General features: G+C 44.2%; 2 protein-coding genes across 3 annotated transcripts; both read right to left on the bottom strand.

Annotated features, from left to right (window-relative positions):
* Window positions 1-27,655, bottom strand: ZNFX1 (zinc finger NFX1-type containing 1). 2 transcript variants are annotated; one of them, XM_061209288.1, is made up of 15 exons: window positions 27,401-27,655; window positions 25,967-26,085; window positions 25,267-25,381; window positions 18,872-20,680; window positions 14,259-14,390; window positions 12,653-12,801; window positions 11,919-12,068; window positions 10,487-10,601; window positions 9,163-9,413; window positions 7,558-7,697; window positions 6,410-6,564; window positions 5,886-6,031; window positions 4,567-4,677; window positions 4,123-4,218; window positions 1-3,498 (listed from the first exon to the last, which is right to left on the bottom strand). In XM_061209288.1, the coding sequence occupies exons 3-15, from the start codon at window positions 25,325-25,327 to the stop codon at window positions 1,057-1,059; spliced, it is 5,757 nt and encodes a 1,918-aa protein (XP_061065271.1). In that variant the 5' UTR covers window positions 25,328-25,381; window positions 25,967-26,085; window positions 27,401-27,655; the 3' UTR covers window positions 1-1,056. The 2 variants fall into 2 exon arrangements, with proteins under 2 accessions (XP_061065271.1, XP_061065270.1); XM_061209287.1 differs by having other exon boundaries at window positions 25,999-26,085.
* Window positions 26,916-27,846, bottom strand: LOC133104114 (uncharacterized). The gene is made up of 2 exons (XM_061209793.1): window positions 27,796-27,846; window positions 26,916-27,743 (listed from the first exon to the last, which is right to left on the bottom strand). Exons 1-2 carry the CDS (start codon window positions 27,844-27,846, stop codon window positions 26,916-26,918), a joined length of 879 nt encoding a protein of 292 aa, XP_061065776.1.
* Between the last annotated feature and the right edge of the window lie 96 nt (window positions 27,847-27,942).

Raw genomic sequence — 27,942 nt, 5'->3', positions numbered from 1 at the left:
TATTAATTGGCTTTATAGGCTAAAGTGCATAGTAAAGACAAAAAAGGAAATGTATACATAGCAAAGGGATGTTTTCTCGCCAACATTAGAAAGACCTGAGATGCCTGTCAGTTCTAGGGAACACTGGACTGAGGGAATATGTATGCAGGCAGCAGGCCTGGGGGCTGGCTTCTGGTATGGACCTGGGACCTACAGAAGCTGCTGGCATGCTAACCCTGCCCAGGCAAAAGCTGCAATAGAGGGTGTTGGGACAAAAGGGTCACACTTTGAATAGGCGCTGCTGGTACCAAATGAGAGTTTAGTCCTTTCAGGGCCCTGGGGAACCAGCACGGCTAGTGAGCCTCTCCTACTGCAGGGAAAGAAACCTCAACCATCCCAAAGTGCAAGTCACAGGAAGGGTACAGGGATCACTCCTTGGTTGGCCTGGGTCTGCTGCATAAGCCCCCAGCTGTGGTCTATCACACTTTCCCCCACTCTCAGTGAATATGTAACGTCAGGATTAGTCAGTGAAGTCTTTGTCTTATCATGTGCCTCCGTCTCCTGGAATGAGGGTGCCCAAGGAGGAGGGTAGGAGGGATTCTTGTGCTCCTTGAAAGGATAAGCAGTTCATAAACAACTCCTCTGGGCCTCTGTTTATTAGAGTGGAAGTGAGTCTGCAAGTTAGGTCCTGGCAATTTAGAATGAGTCTGCTTCACTGAGCTCCTATCTGCCTCTGGAGCACTGCGGAAAAAAACATCTGACTGAGTCAGGATCCAGAGATACTACTAGGTAGCCCTAGGTGGAAGCCCCAAACGTGCTCCAGGCAGTCTGTCCACTAACTTGCAGAAGAGAGAAGAGGAGAGACCTGTTAACTTCGCTCTCAGTTCTGGAGGTAAAGTGCTTACTCTACAGCAGGGGTAAATCTAGAAACAAATGTGGGCAAGCCCTAAAAGTGGATCCTTAAATAGGTGCTAAGACTAAAAGAACAGTAATAAAAAACAAACTTCGGTTCTTTCATGGGGGAGCCGGCCCCAGCCATGTGGTGGCCGGGGCAAAAGGCAGCGGTATGTCATCTTCCTACATCATCCTCTGGATCTCCTCAAAGTTCATCAGGTTGTTGGCCGTGTCGGACCAGGCAGGGTGCTGGGCCCCATCCATCTCAGAAGCAAGCTGATTGCTTCTTTCCAGAGTATGGTTTATGCCCCCAATCACCTCCTTACAGTCAGGACATGTGCCCCTCTGCATGGCTCCCCCACAATCGCTAATCACATAGATGTGGCCATTGGGGCACTTGAACCAGTGGCCACGAGGGTAACCCATGGCTTTGACGATCTGCACTCGTTCTTCCTCTGAGATGCCCAGGCCAGAGCAGGGAAGGGTGGCTTTCAGAGCCTCCATCTTTCTCTGCACAAGCTGTTCATCCTCCCGGGTGAACTTACACGTCCCCTCGAGGATCTTCTGGACTCTGGAGACCTCTTCTGCTACGCTGCCTCTCACCTTCCCCTCTGCTATCTTGCAGCGGGTCAGCAGGTTCACCAGGTATGTGAGCCTCTGGATTTCACTTTGGAGGTCATCCAATTCCTGGCTGGTGAAGCTCAAACGCTTCCTGGCCAGCCACTCATGGACCTGGTCTAATCGAGTCCTCACTTTCTTTTGCTCTAAGACATGCACTTTTTTCAGGGAATCATATAGGCCAGCCAGGTGGTCATAGAAGCTGATGTAATTCTCAACAAGGCCCAGGTCCTTCACTGACAGATTTTTCTGGGCCAGCTTCTCTTTCAACATCAGGAAGTCTTCAGGGAGCAGCTGGTAGAGGAGATTCTTCCTCTCCAGTAGGGCCTTAAGTTGTTCCTGGCTGATTGCAATTTCCCCTGCTGAGCCCAAGATCTTTTCCTTGACAACTTCAATCTCTTCCAGCCGCTGTTTGATGCTGGTCCCGTACCTCAGATTTCTGCGGATGGGCACCTGGCAGATAGGGCAGACCTTCAACTTGATGGCAACGTCGTCATCTTTCTGCTCATTCACGTAGCGATCCAGGGCTTGCACCTCAAAGATGTGGCTGCAGTCTTCCAGCTGTACAAAGCGGGCATCTGGCTCATCCTCAAAGCCAAAGAAGATTTGGGTGACTTCTTCCTGGTGGCAGACACGGCACTTCTTGGGGCATGGTTCCCCACACAAACCAATGCAGGGGTGGCCGCAAGCCAGCAGCTTAGTACAAGGCACGTAGCATGGGGGTCGGTCACAGGGCTCAGAGCAGAGTTTGGTGCACTGGTAGTGCTGGCAGCGCCAGTCACAGGGTTCCACGCACGGACTGCACAGTTCCCCACACTTCTTCTTGCACTGGCTGTGGACGCAGCGGTTCTGACAGGTCCGCTGGCAGGGTGGGCACGCGCCAATGCACGGCTCCTGACACTTGTGTGAACAGATGAGCAGGCGATTGCAGGGCTGTTGACAGCGCTCATGGAAGCGCCCTTTGAAGCAGCTGTGGCAGGAGCCAGGACATGGATGCCCGCAGTCCAAGATGGTGCCACACTTGGTGGTGCATTTGACTGGCAGGTCATACCTGAGGTCCTCCACATGGCCACACTTCACCTTTTGGCTGTGCCCACACTTGAGTTTCACGGTGACCTTTTCTGAACACAACCGCACACAGTCTTCACCACATGGGTGGCTGCACCTGTGCCCACATTTCAGGACCTTGGGGCAAGGCTCTTGGCAGCAGAAATCTGACTCAGGCGTGGAACAAGGGACCATTTGTTCATGGCCGCACCGGAGAATGACTTTGGGCACCTTCACCTGACAAGGCTGACATTCCTGGAAGCAAACAAGGGGGCACCGATGCCCGTCTTGGCAGATCACCTTCTGGCATGGCTTCATGCACTGGAACTCCTTGTGCAAGGAGTCATAGGGGTGGCAGGCACGGGTGCAGACGTGCCCACAGCCCAGCCGGAACTCACAGGGTAGGCTGCAGCCTCCTTCGGGCACTTTTTGGAAGTCAGAAGCTTTGGATACTAAAGTGTGGGTAACAGGGTGGTTCTGGCAGCACAGCCGGAGGGCGCAGCCTATTTGGTTGTTCTCTCGAAGGATATGGATGATCTTGCTCCACAAGGGCACCTTGGCCAGCATCTGCATGTTTCCAATGCAATACATTCCCTTCTTGGCACGGGACAAGGCCACGCAGATGCGGTTGGATATCTGGAGAAAACCCACCTTGCCTTCCTGGTTGCTGCGCACTAGTGAGAGGAGGACGATGTCATTCTCCTCCCCTTGGTATTTGTCCACCACATGGACCCTGACACCAGCAAATGTCTTGGCAGGCATGAGTTTGCGCAGGCAGAAGAGCTGCCCGGTATAGGTGGTGAGGATGGTGATCTGGGAGGGCAGGTATTCCTGGCACAGGAAGTACTTGCACAGCTCCACCACAAAGCGAGCCTCGTGCTGGTTCTGGTGGCTTTTGCCTTCTTGGATTTCCTGTTCAGGAAAGTTGTGTTCTACAAAGAAAAGGTTGGAAGAGACCCCCTGGAAAGAAAAAGAAGAGACACGTTAGAAGGTTCACTCATGGTAGTTTTTTCTATCTTCATGTGCGTTGGCCACTGACCCTGTTCCAGGGAGGGACCTTAGAAGGCTTCTGTATACTCTGTACCATAGTCTTTAACTTATGAGCATTCCACTGTGCTGAATGCTTTATATATCTTATCTCCTTCAATACAATAATATTATGAGGCAGCAACCATTATTCTCATGTACAAAAGAAGACCCTGACCCTCAGAATTGGTATATAATTTGCTAAAGGTTACACAGCTACTAAATGGCAGAGCTGGGATTCAAAAACCCAGGTTTGTATTCTCAACTTCTATACTATTCCTCTTCTTAATAACTAGCTTTTTACTGTTTTGTTTTTTGTTTTTGTTTTTGGCCACATCGCATGGCTTGGGGGATCTTAGTTCCCAACCAGGGATCGAATCCGGGCCCTGGCAGTGAAAGCACCAAGTCCTAACCACTGGATGGCCAGAGAATTCCCAATAGGTAGCTTTTTAAAAAGCTGGCTGTATTCCCTTCTGAAGGCCCTTTTTTGTCCTGAGGAAAATATAACCTCCTAGGTTGCTGACAGCATCAGAGAAAGATCAGGTAGGGCAGATTCACCTTAATCTTCTCGTATTTGAGAACAGAGGGATGGTTCTCCAGATCCTGGTAAACGTGGGGTGTCAAAAGCCGGGCAATTTCAGGGCACATGCGGTGCTGAAACAAGACATGTATGTCATTAAAAACATGGGCAGAGAATAAAATGGACAGTTTTCTAAAGACTTAAGTTGCTAGTGGAAAATCTGGGGAAGTAACATTTGAAAAGAATAATAGGGAGAAAAGAGCAGAATATAAAACAGCTCCTTCATCTGACACAAACTCAACACAGGCTGAACTTGTGGTATTTTAAAACAAAAAAACAAAATAAATCTGACAGAGTCATTTCATTACTAAACTAGCATTATTTTAATGAAATAAAAATGCCAAGCTTTCTTGTTGGCATTTGGCAGGCTCCCAGGAGCCTTCTCCTGGACATTTGGTAGTAACAAAGGTCTAGCTTCTCACCTGGTAATTCAGACGGACAAAGGGAATGTTTACTTTCACCAGCCGTTCAAAGAGGGACACCTCAAGGTTGAAATTCTTGGCCAGATCATACACATTGGCACTGGGGCGCAGCTGAGAAGAGAAACACGTCTGAGGATTCTCCACTGAAAATGTATTTTAACCATCCATCCATCTACCCACCTATCAAATGTTTTTCAAGGGGCTTCTGTGTTCCAGGCACTGCTTTAGGTGTTAACAGGCTAAGGACAAAGAGTGACAAAGGCCATGAAGCCAAGAAATAAGGGTGATGTGACAGAATGCCCAGGGGTGGAGGTTCTTTACATAGGCCTCTCTGAACAGTGACATCTGAGTTGACACCAGCATGGAGGAAGTCACCAGTCATTCAAAGAGCAAGCCATAAGAGGGAGCAGAAAGAACAGAGGGTGGGAACACAGTGAGGACATGAGATAGATGGTGGTATGAGGTGAGGTCAGAGAAGCAGGCTGAACCCTGAGAATACTGGCCTTTGTAGGCCACTTTAAGAAACTTGATTTTTTTTTTTTTAAATTTATTTATTATTTATTTATTTTTGGCTGCGCTGGGTCTTCGTTGCTGTGCACGGGCTTTCTCTAGTTACGGCGAGTGGGGCTACTCTTCGTTGCGGTGCGCGGGCTTCCCATTGTGGTGGCTTCTCTTGTTGCGGAGCATGGGCTCTAGGCACATGGGCTTCAGTAGTTACAGGACGCAGGCTCAGTAGTTGTGGCTCACGGGCTCTAGAGCACAGGCTCAGTAGTTGTGGCGCATGGGCTTAGTTGCTCTGCGGCATGTGAGATCTTCCCGGACCTAGGGCTCGAACCTGTGTCCCCCGCATTGGCAGGCGGATTCTTAACCACTGCGCCACCAGGGAAGCCCCAGAAGCTTGATTTTTATTTTAAGTGCAATGGGAAACCTGGAGGGTTTTAAGCTGAGGAGTAACATGACCTGATTTACTTTTTTGAAAAGATTCACTTTGGCTCCTTTATGAAGCATGGATTAGAGGGTGGCAAGAATGGAAGCAGTGGGATGGGGAACATGCTGTTGTAACAGTCCACTTAAAAGGCCACGGTAGATTAAAAAGTAGCAAAGGGAACAGATGAAATGGATAATGCTACCTCTAAAACATGCCCCAAATCTAAGAGCACCTGCTCTTAGATTGAACATGGGAGGTGAAGAAAAGAGGTATCACAGAAAGCCACTAAGAAGCTTGAGGACTGGTAAAGCAGAGACCAGAGTCTTCCTGTCTGATTCCTGATTCCACTCCTGCAGAGAGCCAGCCCATCTTCCAGGGGCCCCTGGCCTACCTGCTGGTGGTCCCCAATCAGAATGAGGTGCTGGCAAGCTTTGCTCAGGGTGGCAATGGTGTGGGCCTCAAGGACTTCAGCAGCCTCTTCCACGATGACGATCCGAGGCTCCACCTTCTGCAGGATCTGGCGGTATTTGGCAGCACCTCGAGTCAAGAGAACAAAGAGACTTCTCTGAGCGGATGTACTGGATTCGCTGTGCCACTGGGCTTCTGGATTGGTGACCCCTGAGCCTGGGTCTGTTACAACCGAGTCCTCACATTGACCCAGGGCCACGGTGACCACTGGATGAGAATGAGTGCTGCTGGGTGGTCTCCAGAGCACCATCCCCATGTTGTCACTGTTGAGGTTCTAAATGCAGTAGAAGCAAGTGGGTGAATTTCACCAAGAGAACCCTAAACACAGCTTGCTTTCAATAGCTTTTCATGGTATTTTCCTCTAACCTACTAAAGAAGTTTCTCTTTACCTGTCCTAGATAATCTGATAGGCATTTGGCATCAGTAGTGAACTCTATGCTTTCTTACCTGTTGTTGTCATTCCTACAACTTGGGCATCTTTCAGGATGTGCAGGTCTTCCTGGAGTCTCAGCTCAGCCATTCTCTCTGCTGACGTGCGGTACTGACGTTCATAGCTGAGGATCTTTCGGCGGGTGTCAGCCTGGTACATCTGTAGCCACAGCCTGGAGAATGTGAAGAACCAGGGAGAGGAAGCCATGTGCTTTTTGAGAAGGTGGAGGAACCCCCTTCAGTGTGCCCTGTGCATGAAGTGGAACCTACACCCTAGAGGAAGTTACAAGCCACAGAGAAAGGAGAAACCCAGATATGCAGGGACCCAAGAGTCCAAAATGGCCAACAAAATGATGTGCAGGGAGATGTATATAAGTGGTCAGGAGCTAAGGAAGGAGGGGGATAAAGAACAGAGGTTAATTCCTGGACAAGAGCAAGGGACTTTAAAAGCTTCAAGAAGAATTTCTCACAAACTGTCCCTACTCCATTCCTGCCCAAGTCCCCACTCCTCCCCTCACAATTACTTGTAATTGTGGAGAATTACTTGTAACTCTCCACAAGTAAAACAGATCATGTCACCACTTTGCTGTAAAACCTTCCAGTGGTACTCTTCAGCCCTAAGAGGCCCTGCACAGTCTGGCCCTTGCCCACCTCTCTGACCTCACTTTCCATTTGTCTGAGCCACAGCCATGCTGGCTGCCTTCTTTCAATTTCTCAAACATGCTCCCTCCCACCTCGAGGCCTTTACCCATGTGGTCCCTGCAAGCTCATCTGCTCCCCCTTCCCAACTGGCCTTATTAATGCCTACTCATCTTCCAGATCTTGCCTCCAATGTCACTTTCCTGGATATCTCAGATCAGCTCAGCTCCCATGTTAATATTCTTAGCACTCCTTGCTCTTTTCTTCCTTGGTGTTGATGCCTATTTGTAACTTTTTATTTGTGGAACTAACTGATTTGTCTTCCTGGATAGCCTCTAAACCCCGTGAGGGTAGAACCAAGCGTGTCTATTCTATCCCATGGCTGCATCTAGCACTCAGCTCAGTGGGGTGCTCAATCAATCGTTGGTTAACACTAATGTTGAAGATGAACAGGAAAGGAACCCCCTGGGGAAATTACATGGGCTGGCTGGGGCTGGGGGTAGGTGGGGGGTGGATGGGCACAGTACCTATAAAGCTGCCAGCGAGAATTCAGGTCCAGCTGCCAAACATCCTGGATTTCACTGGCCTCAGCCTCAGTCATGGTGTTCAGCTTGCGAAGCTCAACCTTCACTTTCTTCTTCATTTTCTTTTTCTGGCTGCGCTGGGTCTGTAGATATCAATACCAGTCAGAGTCACTGAGTAGTGGTGGGCCTGGTTCTAAGCCCGAGGCGGGGGCCAGAGCACATTTAAAAAAGGAGCTGTCATCTCTGATGAACTTCTCTAAGTGTCTCACACTCTCCCAACAGATATTTCATTGCTAAACGATGGCTCCGGAGCCAGTTTGTCTGGGTTCAAAGTCCCATCTACCTCTTATTTGCTGCGGGACCTAGAGTAAGTTACTGAACCTGAACCTCTATGTGCCTAAGCATCCCCTTCTATAAAATGGGACTAATAATACTACCTCTTCACAGAGTTGCTGGATTGACTGAAGGAGTAAATACATGTAGAGCACTTTAGCAGAGTGCTGGCACTAGTTATTACTGAACATCTCTGACCACAGGCTGCTTCTCATTCCTAAAACATATGTCATGACAGTAGTGGAGGTGCGTCTCTCTCGTTAAATGCCATACAGGTCCTGCTAAGATGGTCTTAATGCCGTTATATCAAGATAGTACCTTTAACAAGTGGGTAGAAGGCACCATTTTGGAGAAAGTGCTCCCCCCTGGCTCTGCATGAGTCTTTAGAAGGACTGGCATGCCAGATAGATGTCACAATACTATGGACCCCCCTCCGCTTCAAAACCAAACAATTCAACTCCTCCGCAGGCCACATGGCAGAGATGCCCAATCCGTGCTTCCAAGTATTGGGCTCATGATTCTGTCCCTCACATAGTGATGTTGAACTGAACTAGGAGATCAGATTCGAAGCCAGCAGACTGGAGAAAGCTGCATTCAAAGGTGCCCTTGGAAGTCCCTTAAATCATCAGTGGGGTTCAGTGCTCTATTGTCAGAGTAAGACACGGTAAATTCTGAGGACCACTGGGTTCTACCAAAGGAAGGAGCAGACAGAAAGTCTGAGCATTTATACTATTCTGGCTCTAAGAGAAATATCAAATTTCAGAGTGACTGAAGGATGACTATTCCATCCAGTCTACATAGCTTACTTCATTGTTTTACTTGAATCCTCTAAAATCTTAATGCACAGACTTGTTTGTAGTTGAAAAGAGAATATTCATGAAAGTACCAAGCACTGAGACCATGTGTTTGATCTGACTCACATGTGCTGCGCTTCTCTAAAAGTTCAAGAGCAGCACTTGGCTACCTGCTTCCTGTCTTTCTAAGTTAGCATTTCTTGCCAGGGCCCCTCTAAAAGGCCATAAGTTTTATACGCTTGGAAACTGGACCTATCTTATACCAGGATTAGGTTGTAAAAGGGTAAATTAAGCTAACTATGAGGATGAAGTGAATACAGTGCAACAGAAGTGAGTGAAAATCTGGGGCTGCGGTTCTGGTCAGAACAGATGCTCTCAGGCCTGTTTCAGGAGAGTTACCCACACCCACCTGGCAGTAATAACTGAACTCCCCTTTCCCACTCTGTTAGGACTTTCAGGGGCTACGAGGAAGTGAGTTTACCTCCCACTCTCCTGCAGCCTGCTCCTGCCCGGCTGCTGTCCCAGGGCCATAGTTGTCTAGCCTCATGGCCAGAAGCACTTTAGCCAACTCCTGTACTGCCCCATTCTCTTCCTTCTTCCGTCGCCGGGGCCTCACCACCTCTTCCTCCTCAATCATCCGGTCTGCTTGAATCAGTTCAGCCTCCTCTGCGATCTCAATCAGCGAACCCTCCTCTTCCCCTTCTTCCTCCTCCTCGTCCCCTTCTGCCTGGGCTAAAACAGGAAAGCAGGCAGGACAGGGATGGAGACTCTTGAAGTCAAAGGACGAAAAAGGGTACCTATAAGAGCTTAGATGCATGAAGACATTCTTAAGGGGTTTAAGTGGTTACCTCTGAGTAGGGAAATGGGAGGAATGAGAGGGGAGAGAGACTTAGGTTTCCTTGCATACATTTTTGTTACATTTAAAAAATCACATGAATGTATGCCTTTTTAAGGAAGGTTTTACTTATGTCAAATACATATACAAAGGAAAGTATACAACGTAAATGTGCAACATAAAGGATTATAAAAATATATAAAATGAACATCCAAGTACCTTCCATCCAACTAAGAAGCAGAAAGTTACCAATTTCTTTGAAGACCCTTGTGGGCTCTACTAACCTAAATTCTATATTAGTCATTCCTCCCTTTTAACTGTACCACATACATAACGTATATATATGTTCAAACAACAACACATCATCTAGTTTTGACTTTTCTGACCTCTATATAAATGAAATCATACTGTATATATCAATATTTTCCTATAACTTGCTTTTTTCATTCAGCATGTTTTTGAGAGTCATACATATTGCTGTATATGCTGTAATTCAATCCTTTTCACAGTTGTATCCATTATCTGAATAGATTGTAAATTATCCATCTGGTGTACAAATGTGGATGGATATTTGAGTTCCTTCTGCTTTTCTATTATCATAAAGTGGTTTTGCCAATTAATATCGCCATTAGCCTCATATCAGAGTTCCCACTGCTCCACATTCTTTCAATGTGGGATTATATCAAACATTTTAATTTTTGCCAATCTAGTAGGTGTGTAATAGTACATCACTGTAGTTTTAATTCCTCTCGTTTCTAATGAGCACTTTTCATGTTTATTGACCATGAGGATTTATTTTGTGATGTGCTTATTAAAAGTCTTTTATGTTTTCCTATTAAGCTATTATTTGTCTTTTTCTGATTGATTATAGCTCTTTATAAATTCTGGGCATTACTTTTAAGTCCTGCTCTTCTAGTCTTTACCATATTCCATCTTAAGATGTGATTCTAGGTAGACATGCACCTCTTACCTGTATTTTCAGGTCCTGCTGGAGCAACACTTTGGGTGAAAGAACCAACACCCAGACCCAGCCACTCCAGCATCATGGAATGCTTCCAGCCCTGGAAGCAAACCCATTCGCTATCCTGAGGAAAGAATTTTTAGTCATGAGAATTCTATGACAACTAGCATGAAGGAAAGGAAAGGTCTTCTCAAAGGATCAAGAGGTAATTCCCTTAAAATTCTCTTAAAAATGCAACGTTTGGGCAACTGGATCATTTAATATGACTTGCATAGATTTAAAAACAAAAATTTCCTGCCTCTTTTGAAAAATCAGGAGCTATGGGAGCAATGAGCCTGCATTCCTAAATGGCAACAAATGGCTGAAGTGGGCTGCTGCCACCCCTTTTCCAGTTTGCCTCAGTCCTTGCTACTTCCCAACACCTCACATCTAGCCTGCTTCAGTCCTTTATAGGACTCTGACTGACCCTTTTAGGCTTTTGGGCTTGAAATCCTGGAAATCACCAACCTATTGATAGTAGAGCTATCATCTCACTGGATTCCTGGCCAACCACTTTACAGAGATCGTGTCAGGGACTTCCCTGGTGGTCCAGTGGTTTAGACTCTGTGCTTCCACTTCAGGGGGCACGGGTTTGATCCCTGGTTGGGGAACTAAGATCCCCGCATGCCGCACAGCACAGCCAACAAAGAAAAAAAAACAATACACAGATAGTATCAGATACTTCTTATAATATCCTTTGAAGGCAGGCATTATTATTATTCCTGCTTGACTGCTGAGGGACCTGAGGATCACACTGGCTCAAGTCACAAGTCTGTGTGACCAGTCTGTCAAGTCCCAGGCCCTCTATATGTGCTAGGTTGCCTCGTTATGATTTTGTTTAATTTAACAAGCACTTAGAGCACACTTATTAAATCGAGGTTTACAAATATTGACTTGTTTATTCAATAACAAGCCTATAAGAATTAAGTTGATCTGTAAGAAACTGCCATTTTTGCAAGTTAAATTTTAAAATATTGGCAATTTCACGTGGTTCAACTTAATGTTATTATCTGCACTTTTTTTTTTTTTTTTTTTGCCACGCCTCACGGCTTGCAGGATCTTAGTTCCCCGACCAGGGATCGAACCCGTGTCCCCTGCAGTGGAAGCTTGGAGTCTTAACCATTGGACCTCCAGGGAAGTCTCTATCCCCACTTTATAAAAGAGGAAACAGGAACAAGAAAATTAAGTAACTTGCCTAGAGCAAAATCAGTATTCACATCCAGCAGACAGGCTCCAGAGTCTTGTTTCTGACTAGTATATTCAGCTGCCTTTTTCTCACGAAAAGGAACTTTTCACATCACAGCAGCATCTTAGCAGATTATAGCTAATACTTTGGACTGCTACTTGTGCTGCCAAATATGGGGACAAGAGAGATGCTTGTGCCCCACAAGATGGCCCCTACCTGTATCGGTCCATTCATCAGGCTTTTCCAGTGCTGGAGGGAGATGTACTTCTCCAGATGCTGTTCCCGTAGTACGCCACGCATGGTGCACTCCAGGGTCTGGGCCCCTTCATGCAGCTCTTGCTCTGACTCTTTCATTTGTGTCATGATCTATCAAGAACAGAGGGAAAGAAATGATGAAGAAGTATCATCATGCCCCAAACTCAGTCTCTGACTTGAGGGAAAACAAAGCTAACACAGGAACAGCCAGTCTTAAAACCAAAGGATTAATATCTAAAATGTCTAAAAACCTCCTACCAACTAGTAAGAAAAGGAAACAAATAATACAACAGAAAAACAGGCCAAATATACTGTGGTAGCGACTTCTCTCTTTTTTCCTTAGTAATAAGAACTCAAAGTTTTGGTTGGGCACAACGCTGCCCAGCTAGAAGATGATACTTACCTGGTCAACAGACTGTAAGTAAAAGTGCTATGGGTGGTTTTGGGGAAGTAGCTTTAAGGCCCTGGCAGGGGCTGGGAGGGGTGGTGTGCCCTTTTCTGTCCTTTCCCCATCTTGGATTATGAGGGCAAAGATCACACCGTAGGATTACCCGAATGGAATGCTGGAAGGAACCAGGGTCCTTCACAGCTTTGTGGAGCCTCCCTATCTCCCCTGGACTGCCTACCCAGAAAGCCACTGCTATCTTGGTTAGTTCTCCCTTGAGCTACCTCAGATCTCCAAAGCTGGGACTTACACTCATGTAGGCCCTTCGGAGGTGCATGGGGAGGTTGCGGCGGAATTCCCGCTTGTTCCTCAGCTCCCTCAGGGTGAACTGCTTCAGGATTTCACTGTTGCTCCTTCCACCTACCCGCACAATGCTGGTCTTTTGACACTTATAGATGCCTGTGGAGCAAAGCAGAGCATGGCACAGTTAAGAGGAGCTATGCTGGATTCTCTCAGGTGAGAGCTGTATATGTTTGGGATGTTGTTGCAGCTGGTCCCTTAGGGTACAAACTGGTACTTACAGGGAACCTACCCCACCAGTGAACAAGAAGGCCCCAGAGATGATGTGACCTGCAGAGCAGTAAAGTGTGGTGCTTAAGAGCACAGGCTTTAGAATCAGACACTTGGGGACCCAAGTCTCATCTGTACCACTTACTGCTATGTAACCTGGGGCAGGTTACTTAAGTTGAGCCTCAGTTTCTTTGTCTGTGATTTGAAGACAGTAATACTTTCCTTATAGGGCTATAGTCTGGATAAACGAGAGAGTATCCTTATAGCTCCTAGGGAGGGCCTGGCCCAAAGTAAGCATTAGTAAATGTTCTCTATTATTCACTCTACAGATATTTACTGATTGCTTATTATGTGCCAGGCATGTGTTAGTTTCTGAAGATACAGAGGTCAAAACACAGGCTCAGTTCCTCATTTGTTTTCATGTCTCACAGTCTACCAGAGAAGATACATATTAAACATTTTATCATAATAAAACTTAATACTATAAATACATGCTAAAAGTGTATAACAGGAGACCTTAACTAGTTTGGGTGGGGTAGAGATCTAATTTTTGAGGATCTAATTTAAACCGATACTCTAGGAATATGGAAGATTTAATCTAGGTGAAAGGAGGATATGAAAGAGTGGAAAATAATAGTCTAAGCATTATTTTCCAAAGGAAAAACAAATACTTATTCATTCATTTATGCAATTAGTATTGAGTGTCTAGTATGTGCCAGGATCTGTGAATACAGCAAGAAACAGGACCAATCCACTTAGTGTTTATAGTCTAGGGTAGAGACACATACAAATAAATTGGTACATATATGCTAATTAAGTATTTGAAGAAAAAAATACAAAAGGAGTCTTAAGCTTGTCTGGGGCCAAGAGGGCAAGTCCACATGAAATGAGACCTGAGGAATCAGCTGGAGCCATCCAGGCTGGATGCATCAAGATGGAGACAGCGGGAGAAAGAAAAAGTACATGCTAGGCAGAGGGAACAGCATGGGCCAAGGGAGAAGCTGGAGGAAGTCAAGAAACTGTAGACAGTCAGGGTTGCTGGAGTTAGAGAGAACAAGGGAAGAGGTAGGAGATGAGGTTCAGAATTAGGCTGGAGCAAACCACACACAGCCTTTCAGGTTGTGGACTTTATCCAAAGAGCAATAGAAAGCTACTGAACTTGCTGACGGTTCAACTACAAATGTCTTAATAGAGAACTTTTTTTTTTGGCCACACCGCACAGCTTGCAGGATCTCAGTTCCCTGACCAGGGATTGAACCCGGGTCACAGCAGTGAAAGCCCAGAATCCTAACCACTAAGCCACCAGGGAACTCCCAACAGAGAACAATTTTGCCTACAGATATTACCTTCCAGAAACTGGTCCAAAGCATGATTAGTATAACACACAACCAAGATGGGGAACTTCTGGAGGCTAATTTGCCAAACAGCCTCGTTGGTTAGAAGGGCCTGAACAATTTTTAGACCCACATAGGTTTTGCCTAAAAAACAAGGAAAAAGGAGAGTTAAAAAACTTAGAGACTTTCTAAAAGGAGTAATTACATACAGGAAATTATTATTATTATTTAAAAATTTAAGGTAATATATTGAGATGGTTTAAAATCCTAGAAGCGCAAATGGGTGTATTATGTCCTCCTCACTCTTCTGTCCCCAGCCACCTAGTTCCTCTTGGAAGCACCCAGTGTTACTAGTTTCTTGTGTAACTTTCCAGAGGTAGTCATTCTATGCACAAACAAAAACGAATATACAGTCTTTTTCTAGCCTTCCCCTTTCCTTTTTAAAATACAAACAGTAGCAGACTATTTTCACTGTTCTACATCTTGCTTTTTTCACTTAATATATCTTGGAGGTAGTTCTCTATCAGTACATAAAAAGAATCCTCTTTTTGTTTTTCAGGGCTGTAAGGCATTTTTTTTAGCCAGTTTTCTGTTGATGGACATATACATTGTTTCCAACCTCATATGGCAAATTATTATTATTATTTTTTTGACTTTTCCCTTTTTTATTTTAACCCTTAAAGTATCATATGTATTCAGAGAAATGCACATAAATGTCAGCTAGCTGAATTCTCACAACTGTAACACACTTGTGTAACTAGTGCTCATAAAGAAGCAGAATATTACCCAAAACCCCCAAGTCTTCCATTCACTGTCCTCTTTCCAGTCACTTGTATCTTGTCTTCTACTTGCATAGGTTAGTTTAGTGTGGTCTTGTCTGTAAATGAAATGGTACAATATGTACTCTTTTGTGGCTGGTTTCTTTCATTTAACTTTTTTTTTTTTTAATTTTTAATATTTTAAATTTTTAAAATTTTTTATTTTTTCATTTAACTTTTTTTTTTTAACATCTTTATTGAAGTATAATTGCTTTACAATGGTGTGTTACTTTCTGCTTTATAACTAAGTGAATCAGTTATACATATACATATGTTCCCATATCTCTTCCCTCTTGCATCTCCCTCCCTCCCACCCGGCAAATTATTTAGAAATGCTTTTTTTTTAAAATAAATTTATTTATTTTATTTATTTATTTTTGGCTGTGTTGGGTCTTCGTTGCTGCACGCGGGCTTTCTCTAGTTGCGGTGAGCGGGGGTTGCTCTTCGTTGCGGTGCGTGGGCTTCTCATTGTAGGGCTTCTCTTGTTGCGGAGCACGGGCTCTAGGCACGCGGGCTTCAGTAGTTGTGTCACGTGGGCTCAGTAGTTGTGGCTGGCGGGCTCTAGAGCGCAGGTTCAGTAGTTGTGGTGCACGGGCTTACCTGCTCCGCGGCATGTGGGATCTTCCCGGACCAGGGCTCGAACCTGTGTCCCCTGCATTGGTAGGTGGATTCTTAACCACTGTGCCACCAGGGAAGCCCTAGAAATGCTTTTACTATACCACAGTAGACTTGCCTTTGTGATAGGAGTGAAAAACTCACAGAAATCAACATTGGAGTTAGAGTTATGGGCTCATTAGTAAATGGCCAATAATTAATTGTTTACAAACAGCTAAATTCTTACATTGTGTCAAGCTGAGAAGGTAGCCACTGTCCTAAAAAATACTCAGTGTTGAGTGAGCAATACAAGAAAATAAAAAATTTCAGTACAGCTGAATACTTTTCAGTATAGATAAATAACAATTTCTTGCTTCCTTTTTTTTCTTCAAATAATATGTATTGAGTGCCAAACAGGTGTTAGACACTGGGTTAGGTGCAAGAAATACAATGGTGAGCAAAACAGCCATGGTTCTTATCTTCCTGGACCTGACAGACTTGCAGAAGAGAAAGATAATTAATCACACAAACAAACGTAAAAATCACAAATGTGGGAAATGAGAAATACATGGTACCAAGAAAACAAATAACTGGGATTCTGGCCTACTCAATGAGATTAGAAGAGGCTTCCCTGGGAAAGTGATAACTGAGTAAGAGCGGGCAAGGGGGAATAGGGATGGACTGGTTGGGAGGTTCCTGACATCTTCCAGTGAGTGAGGACAAGGCCTGGCTCCAGCAGTTGGGATAAGTAGGCAGACTGGGGAGAAGTTTCAGAGGTAAACTTGATTGGAACTTGCTAATGGTTTGGCTGGGGTGGGGAACAGAAAAGGATAACTCCTATGTTTCTAATTTGGAGGACTGGATGGCTAAGGAGTCCTCCAGAGGAAAGAAAATCTTTATAATTCAATATTTACCCCATTCTCTCCTACTGCTTCCTTCCCCTTAGAATGGATACTTTTCCGGATTTCCACCTCAAAAATGACCCCCTTTGTCACATCCCTCTCAAACTCACAGGTAGGCTGTTTCTTAGTAGCTCTGTGTGTGTGTGTGTGTGTGTGTCAACCTAGTGTGAAATGATTACATTATTACTATATTTGGAGCTAAAGAGTCTCAATTCAAATGATAACATTAGGGGAAATTAGTTGCAACATGCATATTTTGAATATACAAACAGCGCCTATAAATCAGTAAGAAAAAGAAACCATTCAACAGAAATACGGCAAATACGAAAAGGCAATCCACAGAAACAGTTATATAAATAGCTAATAAAGACAAAAAAGGATATTTAATCTCACTCTTGATTAAAGAAATACAAATTAACCACTGTGATATACATTTCCAGAGGGCAATTTGGCACTATCTATTAAAATTACTAATCCACATATTCTTTGATTCAGTTAGGGATTTCTCTCCTGGATATATTCTGCTTCTGTGTGAAATGACTCACAAACAAGGTTATTCACTGACCTATTGTTTGTATCAGTAAATCTTTCCATAGGGAACTGGTTAAAGAGATGATGAGCTATCTATACAATGGAATATTATGCTGCCACAAACAGGAGTGAGATAATACTTATGCACCAGTATGAAAGGATCACCAAGATATTTTATAAGTGAGCAAGCAAAACACATGCAAGTGTTTTCTAGCATAATCAGTCAAAAGAGAGTGGGGGGAAATAAATATAAGTATGCATTTGCTTGAATATTCATAGAATATCTCGGGAAGGATAAACAGGAAGACAATAACATTGTTTGCTTTAGATAAAGGAACTGAGTGGGATGGTGGGAGGAGAGAGACGTGGAATTTTCAAAATATTTGAACCATTTTTTATTAAAACATAAAGTTAAAATTAATAATGAGCCAAAAACTCTAACCTCTCAGATCAGCAAAAACTGCTGATGAGCAAAGACTGATAACATACAACAATGCTGGAAAGTATATAAGGAAATGGGAACACTAATTCATTCTCGGTGGCAGTACAAACTGGTACATCTTTTTTCTTCTTCTAAAGCCCTGAAAGCATCACTTTAATTATGCAGATTTTCCCATCATATGGGTGTTTCTTATCAGAAAGAACTTTCCATTTTGTTACATTCATTTTTTATCATGAGTTGCCATTATTTTATCATTATTTTTAAAGAACCTCTTCCTGTTTTGTTTTCTATTTTTTAAATATTCTTTCGGGAGGGTAATTTAGCAGTACCTACCCTAACTATTAATGTGAATTCCCACGTTACGAAAAAAACTACAGAAATAATAAGCAGAGTACTCAGAGATAAACACACACAGATATAGATTATGAATACTTATTAAGCACTGTCTATGAAACCAAAAAAAAAAAAAATCTTGGTGCATTCATGCCATGAATGCAGGCATGGTAAAAAAGAGTGAGGTATATTTCTAAATGTGACCGTAGTGTAAAGAATGTAAAAATATCCCTAACATGTTGTTATATACACATATATAAATTGTAGGCCAATCTACAGAGCATAATCTTGTTTTTGTTATTTAAAACATAGGAAAAGTGTGCTATGTAAACATATAAATACACATAAAGACACAAAGATATATCAGTTTTAACTTTGGAAAACATCTCAAAAGACACATGTCAAACTGCTAATAGTAGCTATCATCTCAGAGGAGGATTAGAGAGTGGCACATGGGGAGGAGGATGTAGGGAGGTATATTTCCAAGAGAAGCAAGTTCAGTGTGGTAGATAGAGAAGCCAGGAGCCGGCTTCTAGACTGCCTGAGTTCTAGTCTTAGGTCTGTCACTTGTCATCTGTGTGAGCTTCAACATATTATTCAACCTCTCCTTGCCTTAGTTTTTTTCATCTGTAAAATGGAATGGTTTCTACCTCACAGAGTTGCAATGAGTTAACATATGCAAATCATATACAGCAGTATTTGGTGTCCAGTGCTATTATATACTTGATATTATTTAACTTAAATTTATGTAAGATCAAGCAAATTAATATAGCCCGCGACGAAGCAGAAGTAATGCATCTCCCTAAGTCTGACTCCTCAGCAGTCTTACTACACATACCAATGGGTCCTCACTGGAAAATCACTATGAGAAGCTGCTTTTTAAACAAGTTCAATGCCCATTTCAGGGGAATGTTTTAAACTGAGACATTCCAGAAACCTAGAGTCAAGCCTCCCTTGCCTATCTCATAGGGCAGATGTCATGTGCTCTGAAAAATTTCCTCTTACCTGTTCCAGGAGGTCCTTGAATAATAGCCAGTTCTCTTGTGAGAGCAAACTGCAAGGCTTCCATCTGGGAGTCATCCAGCTTCAGGGTTTCTTTTGAGGGCCACTGGCTGGGGTCTAAGACATTAACTCTGGCATGTCTCAAGCCCTCAGTATTCCTCAGAGATTCTCCAGTGGCCGAGGGATTCTTTATTAAGGGAGTGAAATCATATCTGCCCCCCATTAGCAAGTACCTTGGCTCCTTCACATAAGAGTCACACTCCACGATGTTCCTCTGGAAGGGGACGTCTTCCTCTTGGACTTCCTGGAGTCCTTCTAGGACGTGCCTATAGGCCTCAAAGTATGCGGTTGTCTCCACCATGAGGAAAGAGTCAGAGGGCTGGACATCTGCTAGCAGCTGTTGGCTCTGCTCATTGAAACAGAGCTGGACAATTCCTCGGCAGAGATCTTCCTGCTCCCGATTAGACACAGTGGCAAAAAGAAATGTCTCAAAGTTGTCCTTGGACATGCACACCAAGGACCCATAGAGCAATCGCTTGGAGTTCTGCCAGCGAACAAACTTCAGTGGTTTTGTGTCAAATTGCACCTTGTAGACAATGCCTGTTGACGAACACACGGGGGTGATAATCCTGGTATCAAAGTAGATTCGGATGTCATCAAACTTTCTCTTCCTCAGGCCTTGGTCTTCAAAGCTTTGGAGAAGTTCCAAAATGCCCTCTCGCAGGGGTCTGACAAAATCTTCTCGCAGAAGTCGGAAGTGGGTATCCAGATAGACAGCAGTGCTGTCGTATTTTCCAGAAATGATGTTGGGGCGAAGGAATGGCCTCTCGTCCAAGTGCACTTCATTGTAAGTGGGGTAAATGGGCATGGTCCGGTAGCTCTCAACATGGTCTTCTGCCTCAGGCTGCACAAGAGTGTACGTGTCCACTCTTAAAGTGCCCTCTCGTCTCTTTTCCTGCAGATGTTCGATGATGGTCTGGACCTTTTCCAGGTTCTTCTCTGTCTCTTCTTCTATGTCAACACCAGAGGCTCTCAAAGCATTAAGAGAAGCTGGCAGGAGAGAAATGAGCATGGAAGTTTCCTGCACAGAGCTGGCAGGGAAGACACTTACAAGGTCCTGGAGGAGGGAGATGATGTTGCTAATGTGTTCTGGATACTGGTTTCGAACATGGGGGGTGGACTCAGTGATCATCCCTACCACATAAGCTGGCAAGCAGACTTTGAGGAATTTGGAATTCTTCAATATGCCCAGAACATGGAGAACGCTGTGGCGGTCCATTTTGGAACTGCAAGCCTTCCGAAGAACTTGGCAGATGAGCTCAAGGAAGCTGGACTTCATAAAAGAATGAGACAAGAGCTCCTTCAGTCCTAAACTTGTGGCAAGTGTGATGACCACCTCAGAGGGATCTTTCTGCAGAAGACTTTCTAGGAACTTGTAGCCCAGTTTCTTCACCTGCTGTGGCTGTTCTGCAGGCTTTTGGTGGGGGTTCCGCCACTGCTGAAAGTTTTCATCGGATCGTGGTGGTCTGCGGTTCCTTCCCTCCTGGTTGCCATTTCTCCGCCTGGTGTCATTTTCCTGACCATGTCTTTGGCCTCTAGGTTCATCATTGGCATGCCCCTCCTGGTTCCTCCTTCCCTGATGAGGGTTCCTGCCAATAGCCCCAAACCTCTCTTCTCTTTGCCGATGAGGAACAGGATGGTTGTTGGCCCTAGGATGCCTTCCGGGCTGGTTGGCTCCTCCTCTGAGAGCACTGGCTGGTGGATTATTGGCCTGATTTCTAGCTCTTGGTGGTAATTCTCCATCCACAGGCCCTAAACACAATGGAAATTTTGGGTAAGCACAACGATATGAACATACTTTCATTTTCCAAAACAACTAAGGAGCTTAGGTTTTATTTGGAGAGAAAAAAGGTTTCCGACCAAGTCGTGATAAATATAAAATAGTTTACGATGGTTGTTGTATATAATACCAAAATATTGTTTTTTCAAAGGGTGCAAAGAAAAAATAAACATTTGTTGAGTGCCTAATACATGATAGAGGATAACTACTCATTTAATCCTCACAAGCTGGGATTATTTCAGAGGCTCAAAAAGGTCATCTCATTGCTTTCAGTCTCTTGCCAGTACCAAACGACAGTGAGAGCATGAGTTTCACAGCTAAACAGACCTGGTTCAAACCTTGGTCTAGGTACTTCCTTACTGTATAACCTTGGCTAAGTTGCATAATTTCTCTAAGCTTCACCATCTGGGTTGCTGATGGTAAAGATTAAATGTTTATAAAATGCTTAGTATACTACCTGACACATAAAAAGCTCTCATTAATGTTAATTACTAGCAGAAATACTAATAATTTTTTATTGGGAATACCCTATTGATTTCTAGGGCCATTGGTTCTGCCTGTAAACAATTAGGTCATAGGCAACAGAGATGTCAAATGGGATAAAACCATAAAGGGAAATGCTTTTTGAACTTTCCTCAGCATCAGACGGCAAAGGGGAAGATAGGGCTTCCCTTACCAAGATGTTTTTGAGCCAAATAACAGATTGTGAAGGAAACTGAAACATAAAACTCAAGTTCTATTTCAGGAAACTGAGAAATGAAACTCAAACTTTGATTCGGGAAACTGAAAAATGAAAATTAACTTTTCCTCCTTTCTGCAGCACGAGTTCATCGACATAGTACTTATCTATTACCAACCCTCACACAAGGAGGTGTGGGGAGAGGGAGGAGACATACCCAGCACACACAGAAAAACTAACATCATCCTGTGGCTGAAGCTGAATTTGCCTTCCTTGATCTGCCGCACATTTCATAAGTGACCTTGGCCAACATACCCAAGCCCTTTTTCTTTCACTTTCCTTTTCTCTAAAACTGATTCTAGAGCTGACCCAACTTAGCAGAATGCCTTGGAGATTTTAAAAACAAATAAACAAAATAAGCCTGTACGCCATGATTGGATGATAACAAATGTTATGGAAGTTTCAAATGCACATCATATTCAAGATGATTGTACCATTTCACGCCGTCAGATCCTAAATCCACTAATGTACATGTTTCCTTGTTTTGTACGTTGTAAAGAAAATTTTAATGTGACAAGATAAAGGAAAATTTGGTAAAATATAAATACTGTAATACTGAACTTTAAATTTTTATAATTGTTACTTTTATATTTACTTTTCAAACTCCCAAGATATCATAAGAAAGTGCTACTTTTAATAATCTGATCTGATTAGAAGACTCAGTGTTTTGGAAGAATGGAAAATTGTATCATTTCTCATCCTTTCAACATTCACATAGCTCATAAAATAAAGTTCTACAGTTCTTCCTCATTCGTTCCATGACTGAAACTCAGAAGACATGTTGCAAACTTAGGGAAAGGCAAGAATCCATTCAGTTTAGTTTCGTTTTAGAAAGTTCTGAGCAAACAGAATAATCACTACAGTAGAGTGATGCTTTCGGAACTAACTTTGCTTTGGTGCCTAGGACTCTAGACATGTACTATCAAATACACGGCGACTAGCTATGTGTAGTTATTAAGCATCTTAAATGTGACTAGTCTGAATTAAGACGTGTAAAATGACACATGGAATTTTAAAGGCTTAACAGCAAAAAATGTTAAATACCTCATTAAAATTTTTTATATTGATAACATCTTAAAATGATAATATTTGAATATTTGGGGGGAGTCAATACAAATATTAAAATTATTAAAGTACTATGGGGCTTCCCTGGTGGCGCAGTGGTTAAGAATCCGCCTGCCAATGCAGGGGACACAGGTTCATGCCCTGGTCCGGGAAGATCCCACATGTAGCGGAGCAACTAAGCCCGTGCACCACAACCCCTGAGCCTGCGCTCTAGAGCCCGCGAGCCACAACTACTGAGCCCGTGTGCCACAACTACTGAAGCCCGCGCGCCTAGAGCCCGTGCTCCGCAACGAGAAGCCACTGCAATGAGAAACCCGCGTGTCACAACGAACAGTAGCCCCTGCTCGCTGCAACTAGAGAAAGCCCATGCACAGCAACGAAAACCCAATGCAGCCAAAAATAAATTAATTAAATAAATAAATTTTAAAAGAAATTAAAAAAAAAAAGTACTATGAACACTAATTAGAAAAGGTATGTGCACCCCTATGTTCATTGCGGCATTATTTACAATAGCCAAGATACAGAAGCAGCCTAAGTGCCCATCAACAGATGAATGAATAAAGATGATGTGGGGTGTACACACACACACACACACACACACACACATGTATATACACATACGTATATACATACATATGTATAAAAAACGGAATACTACTCATCCATAAAAGAATGAAATCTTACCATCTGCAACAACATGGATGGACCTAGAGGGTATTATGCTAAATAAGACAGAGAAAGACAAATACTGTATGATTTTACTTATATGTGGAATCTAAAAAACCAAAGAAATGAACAAACACAAAAAAACAGAAACAGAGTTATAGATACAGAAATAAGTAGGTGGTTACCAGAGGGGAGGGAGGTAGGGGGAGAAGATAAATAGGTGAGGCAAATTAAGAGGTACAAACGTACAGTTGCAAAATAAATGCGTCATGGGTATGAAATGTACAGTGTGGGGCATATAGTCAATAATTATGTTATATCTTTGTATGGTAACAGATTGTGTAACTAGACTTATTGTGATTATTTTGAAATATATAGAAATACTGAATCATTATGTTGTGTAACAGGAACTAACATAATGTTGTAGGTCAATTATACTTCAAAAAAAAAAGTCATAGAAAAAGAGATCAGATTCGTGGTTTCCCGAGGCAAGGAGTTGGGGGAGGGGGAAATGGATGAAGGAGTCAAAAGGTACAAACTTCCAGTTATAAGATAGATAAGTACTAGGGATATAAGGTACAACATGATAAATGTAATTAACACCATTATATATTATATATGAAAGTTGTTAAGAGAGTAAATCCTAAGAATTCTCATCAAGGAAAAAATTTTTTTCTATTTCTTTAATTTTGTATCTATATGAGATGACAGATGTTCACTAAACTTATTTCAGTAATCATTTCATGATACATGTAAGTCAAATCATTTATGCTGTACACCTTAAACTTACACAGTGCTGTATGTCAATTATATTTCAATAAAACTGGAAAGAAAAAAAACTCCAAGAAAAATACTATAATAGTAAAATATATTCAATTATAATAAAATGATATTATTTGGATATATTGGCTTAAATAAGACAAATACCAAATTTTATTAAATTAATATTAAGTTTTTAAAATGCATGTCACCTGTTTTTGTTTTTAATGATGCTACTAGAAAATTAAAAATTAAGTTTTTGGCTTGCATTATGTTTCTACTGGATAATGCTGCTCTAAACCAGTTACTTCCGGGGACTTCCCTGGTGGTCCAGTGGCTAAGACTCTGCGCTCCCAATGCAGGGGGCCCAGGTTCAATCCTGGTCAGGGAACGAGATCCCACATGCTGCAACTAAGACCTGGCGCAGCCAAATAAATAAATATTAAAAAAACCCAAAAAACAGTTATTTCCATTTCTGACACCTCAACACTACCTTTGCTAAAGTGAACTGCACCCATTTAGAAGCTCTCTTAAGGAAAGGGGACGGTTGTCTAGTCTCAGAGTCATTCATGTTGTAGCTAGGGAATAAACCATTCTTTTTTTTTTTTGGCCATGCTGTGTGGCTTGCAGGACCTTAGTTCCCCAACCAGGGATTGAACCTGGGCCATGGCAGCGAAAGCATGGAGTCCTAACCACTGGGCCATCTGGGAATTCCCAGGAAAAAACCATTCTTTACTTGAGAGATGCAGTCTATTTTGGTGGGCCTGCTCATTCATAAGGAACTCAATTTCCTTCCCATTACAGATTTTCTTTAACTTACAACTGGGTTACTTCCCGATAAACCCACTGTAGGTTGAAAACATTAAGTCGAAAAAGCATTTAATACACCTAATCTATCAAACATCATAGCTTAGTCAAGCCTACCTTAACATGTGCTCAGAACACTTACATTAGCCTACCGTTGGGCAAACTCATCTAACACAAAGCTTATTTTATAACAAAGTGTTGAATATCTCATGTAATTTACTGAATAATGTACTGAAAGAACAGGATGGTTGTCTGGGTACAGAATGGTTGTAAGTGTATTAGTTGTTTACCTTTGGGACAGAGTGGCTGACCGGGAGCTGTGGGTCACTGCCGCTGCCCAACATCACAAGAGAGTATCTTACCACACACATATTGCTAGCCCAGGAAAAGTTCAAAATTCAAAATCTGAAGTATGGTTTCTACTGAATGCATATTGCTTTTGGACCATCTTGTAAAGTCAAAAAATAGTAAGTGGAACCATCATCAGTCTGGGACCATCTGAAGGTAGAAACCCTCACTCACCTCTGTGGTTAATATGAGGATTCCTGGGCCTGGCCTCCGGACAAGGTCTTCGGTCCTCCATGTCTGAGTCACCTGATTTCCTCCACGTTCACGTTACTTTCAGTTGTCTGGAAGTCTGCACAGGTTGACAGTTATCAGTGCCTTTTGAAATACAGCATCCAGCAGGAAAAAAACCCAAATAGTATCAAGCTAATCCTTTCTACCTCTACATCTTAATGATTCGTTAATTAAGAGTCAAACATAGATTTTAATCATGTGCACAAGTGTTCAACTCTGTGAATGCCCAATTATGATACAAAACACTAAATTCACAATTTAGGATCAAATTTCAAAGGATCAAATTCCCCCTTCCCTTTATCCTTGTACTTTCTTGGGGTTAAGGGAGTGTCATCAATTCCCATTCAAAACTCCTGTTTGGTTTATGCCTTTAGCCAAGATACTTAATCAGTTGCTAGGTTTCATCTTCCTCTCCTATAAAGCAAACAAATATTGTTGCCAGGACAGAAAGAAGTACATTTTTATTAACCCCCAAACCATGTATTTACCATTGCATCCAGCATTTATACTGTATAATACTCTATAGCTTACAGTCCTCTATAGCACATAAATAATTAGTGAGCAGTTATCCCTATACTACTCTTTGGAACACAGCCAAACTGATTAAGCCCTCCGCTCTACTGAATCAAGAGAAAGAAATTACATGTTTCAATAACCAGGAGGCTTAGCACCTACAGGATGCTGTTTCCTCAGGACCAGCTAGAAATCTGCAGTTCTTTCCTTCTCCTCTTTCTTCTATCTTGATGGTTTTCGACAGTAGTCCTGTAAGAGGAAGAGGAAGCCCCTTTTAAGGAAACTTCTCCATCCTACTCATACACATCATGTGGGCTGGGGCTAGGGAAAGAGTGGCTAACTGAGAGTCGTCAGCAAAGGGACTTTTTCGACTGTCCCTTTCACTGAGTTTTAAAACATTCACAGTTGGAAACTGTGAACAGATCTGGCATTACATGAGGAGTTGCTTTTACCCTCATCAGAGAAAGGAGTCCCTTTCCTTCCTGCTGGGAATATTTTTGGTGAATCTCATCCCTCATCTTATCAAACCCAGCTCTCATGGCACAGGTTCAATATTTAGAGGGTTTTTTGTTTGTTTGTTTAATTAGAAAAAAATGCTCAGAGGAAAATTCCTTCTTCCTCTTGTTGAATAGAAACTCACAAATTTTCTGGGATAAAAGAAACAGAAGAAAAGAAAAAAGAAAGGCAAGGAAAGGGAGGAGCAGAGAGGAACAGGAAATGCTACCACAAAAGCAGAATAGAGTGGGTTTCTTTGGGAATCAAGGCCTAAAAGGGCAGGATGAAGAAAATCAGTGATGGTCAAGCTGGCGTAGTGGTTAAATTAGAGAGGAATATTAATTACCAGGATGGGATGAAAGAGGTTAGAGCTGGGTTTCAGGGGGAAGTCTCCAGGGTCCTGAGAGAGTATGAGAAAAGGATGGGGGAGTCCCTGGCACCCAGGCGCCCAGCAGGTCCTGATGGAGATGCTACAGGGTCAAGGGAGAGCCAGGGCTGTGTGCGGCCGTGAAGAAGGTGCCAGGGCAAAGCTGAAGCGGGGAGCCGCTGGGGAGGTGGGGGGCAGTGGAAGAGGTTTGGGGGCCTCAAGGAGAGGGTGGGGCGGAGCTCAGCTGGAGGCTGTTTGCTAAAGTGATGAGGGCCTGGAAATGGGGGGTCCAGGTGCGGAGGGTGGTTGTAGAGGATGGGGATGAATGAGGTGATGATGGGAGGTGAGGACGCTGGAAGATGAAGGGGGAGCTGTGGCAGAAAATGAGGGCGGAGATGGGGGGACAGAGGAGAGCTAGGTGATGAGGCGGAGGTGGTGATGGAGGCGCTGAGGGGGCTAAGAGGGGCGCTGAGGAGAGGGGCCAGGGACTCAGGTGGGTGATGGGGGCGCTGAGAAGGTGACGGGTACTGAGGCAGAGACGGGTGCTGAAGCGGGTGATGGGGGCGCGGGGGCTGAGGAGGTGGCGGGGCCGCTGAGGCGGGCGTCGGGGCAGAAGTGGCCGTGGAGGGGCGGCGCGGGCGCCGGGGGTCGCGGCGGGCGGGAGCAGATGCGTGACCGGGGCGCGGAGCGGGGGTCGCTCACCGGGCTCCGGCGCGTCCTCTCTCTGCCGCCGCCGCCGCCGCCGCCGCTGCCTGGTGCTCGGACTATGGCCCAGGCAGGTCAGCGGCCCCGCCCGGCGCAGCGTTCTTTCGGTTTCCTTTCCCCTCAGACACTGGGCGGGGCGAGGGGCCGGCCCGGAGGAGGAGGGAGAGGAGCAGGAGGGGGCCTGGGGCGGCGAGCGAGGGGGCCGGGCCCTGGCGCAGCCGGCGCCCCCGCCCTTAGGCCCGGCAGGGGCGGGCGGACTCGCGGGCGTCACCTCAGCTCCCTGCGGCGGCGGCGGCGGCGGGGCAGGCGGGCTCGGGCCGGCGCCGCTGAGGGGAGGGGACTGCGGGGGGCGGCTTAACGGCACCCGAGGCCGTTGCAGGCCTCAGCCGTACCCAAAGGAGCGGGGACTCGGCGAACAGCTTGGTGCGTGTGAAGCGCGACATGGCGGCGAGGCCGACGAGCCCGGGTGGCCTCGTGTGTACCGGGAAGGGGCGGGGCTAGTGTGGCCTTGACAACCATTAGGCCTTCTACGCCTGGGC

Source organism: Eubalaena glacialis, chromosome 13 (assembly GCF_028564815.1).
Source record: "Eubalaena glacialis isolate mEubGla1 chromosome 13, mEubGla1.1.hap2.+ XY, whole genome shotgun sequence".
Classification (NCBI taxonomy): Eukaryota; Metazoa; Chordata; class Mammalia; order Artiodactyla; family Balaenidae; genus Eubalaena; species Eubalaena glacialis.
This window is presented reverse-complemented; position numbering and strand designations above follow the sequence as displayed.

Excerpts from the sequence above, each read along its gene's own strand:
- ZNFX1 (XM_061209288.1), bottom strand. The coding sequence starts at position 25,327 with ATGGAGGACCGAAGACCTTGTCCGGAGGCCAGGCCCAGGAATCCTCAT. Across the intron at positions 10,602-11,918 it reads TGATGAATGGACCGATACAG|GATAGCGAATGGGTTTGCTT; the intron begins GTAGGGGCCATC and ends TTCTTTCCTCAG. Across the intron at positions 4,678-5,885 it reads TGATTGGGGACCACCAGCAG|CTGCGCCCCAGTGCCAATGT; the intron begins GTAGGCCAGGGG and ends TTCTCTTCTCAG.
- LOC133104114 (XM_061209793.1), bottom strand. The coding sequence starts at position 27,846 with ATGTCGCGCTTCACACGCACCAAGCTGTTCGCCGAGTCCCCGCTCCTT. Across the intron at positions 27,744-27,795 it reads CCGAGTCCCCGCTCCTTTGG|TCCCCTCCCCTCAGCGGCGC; the intron begins GTACGGCTGAGG and ends CGCCCCCCGCAG.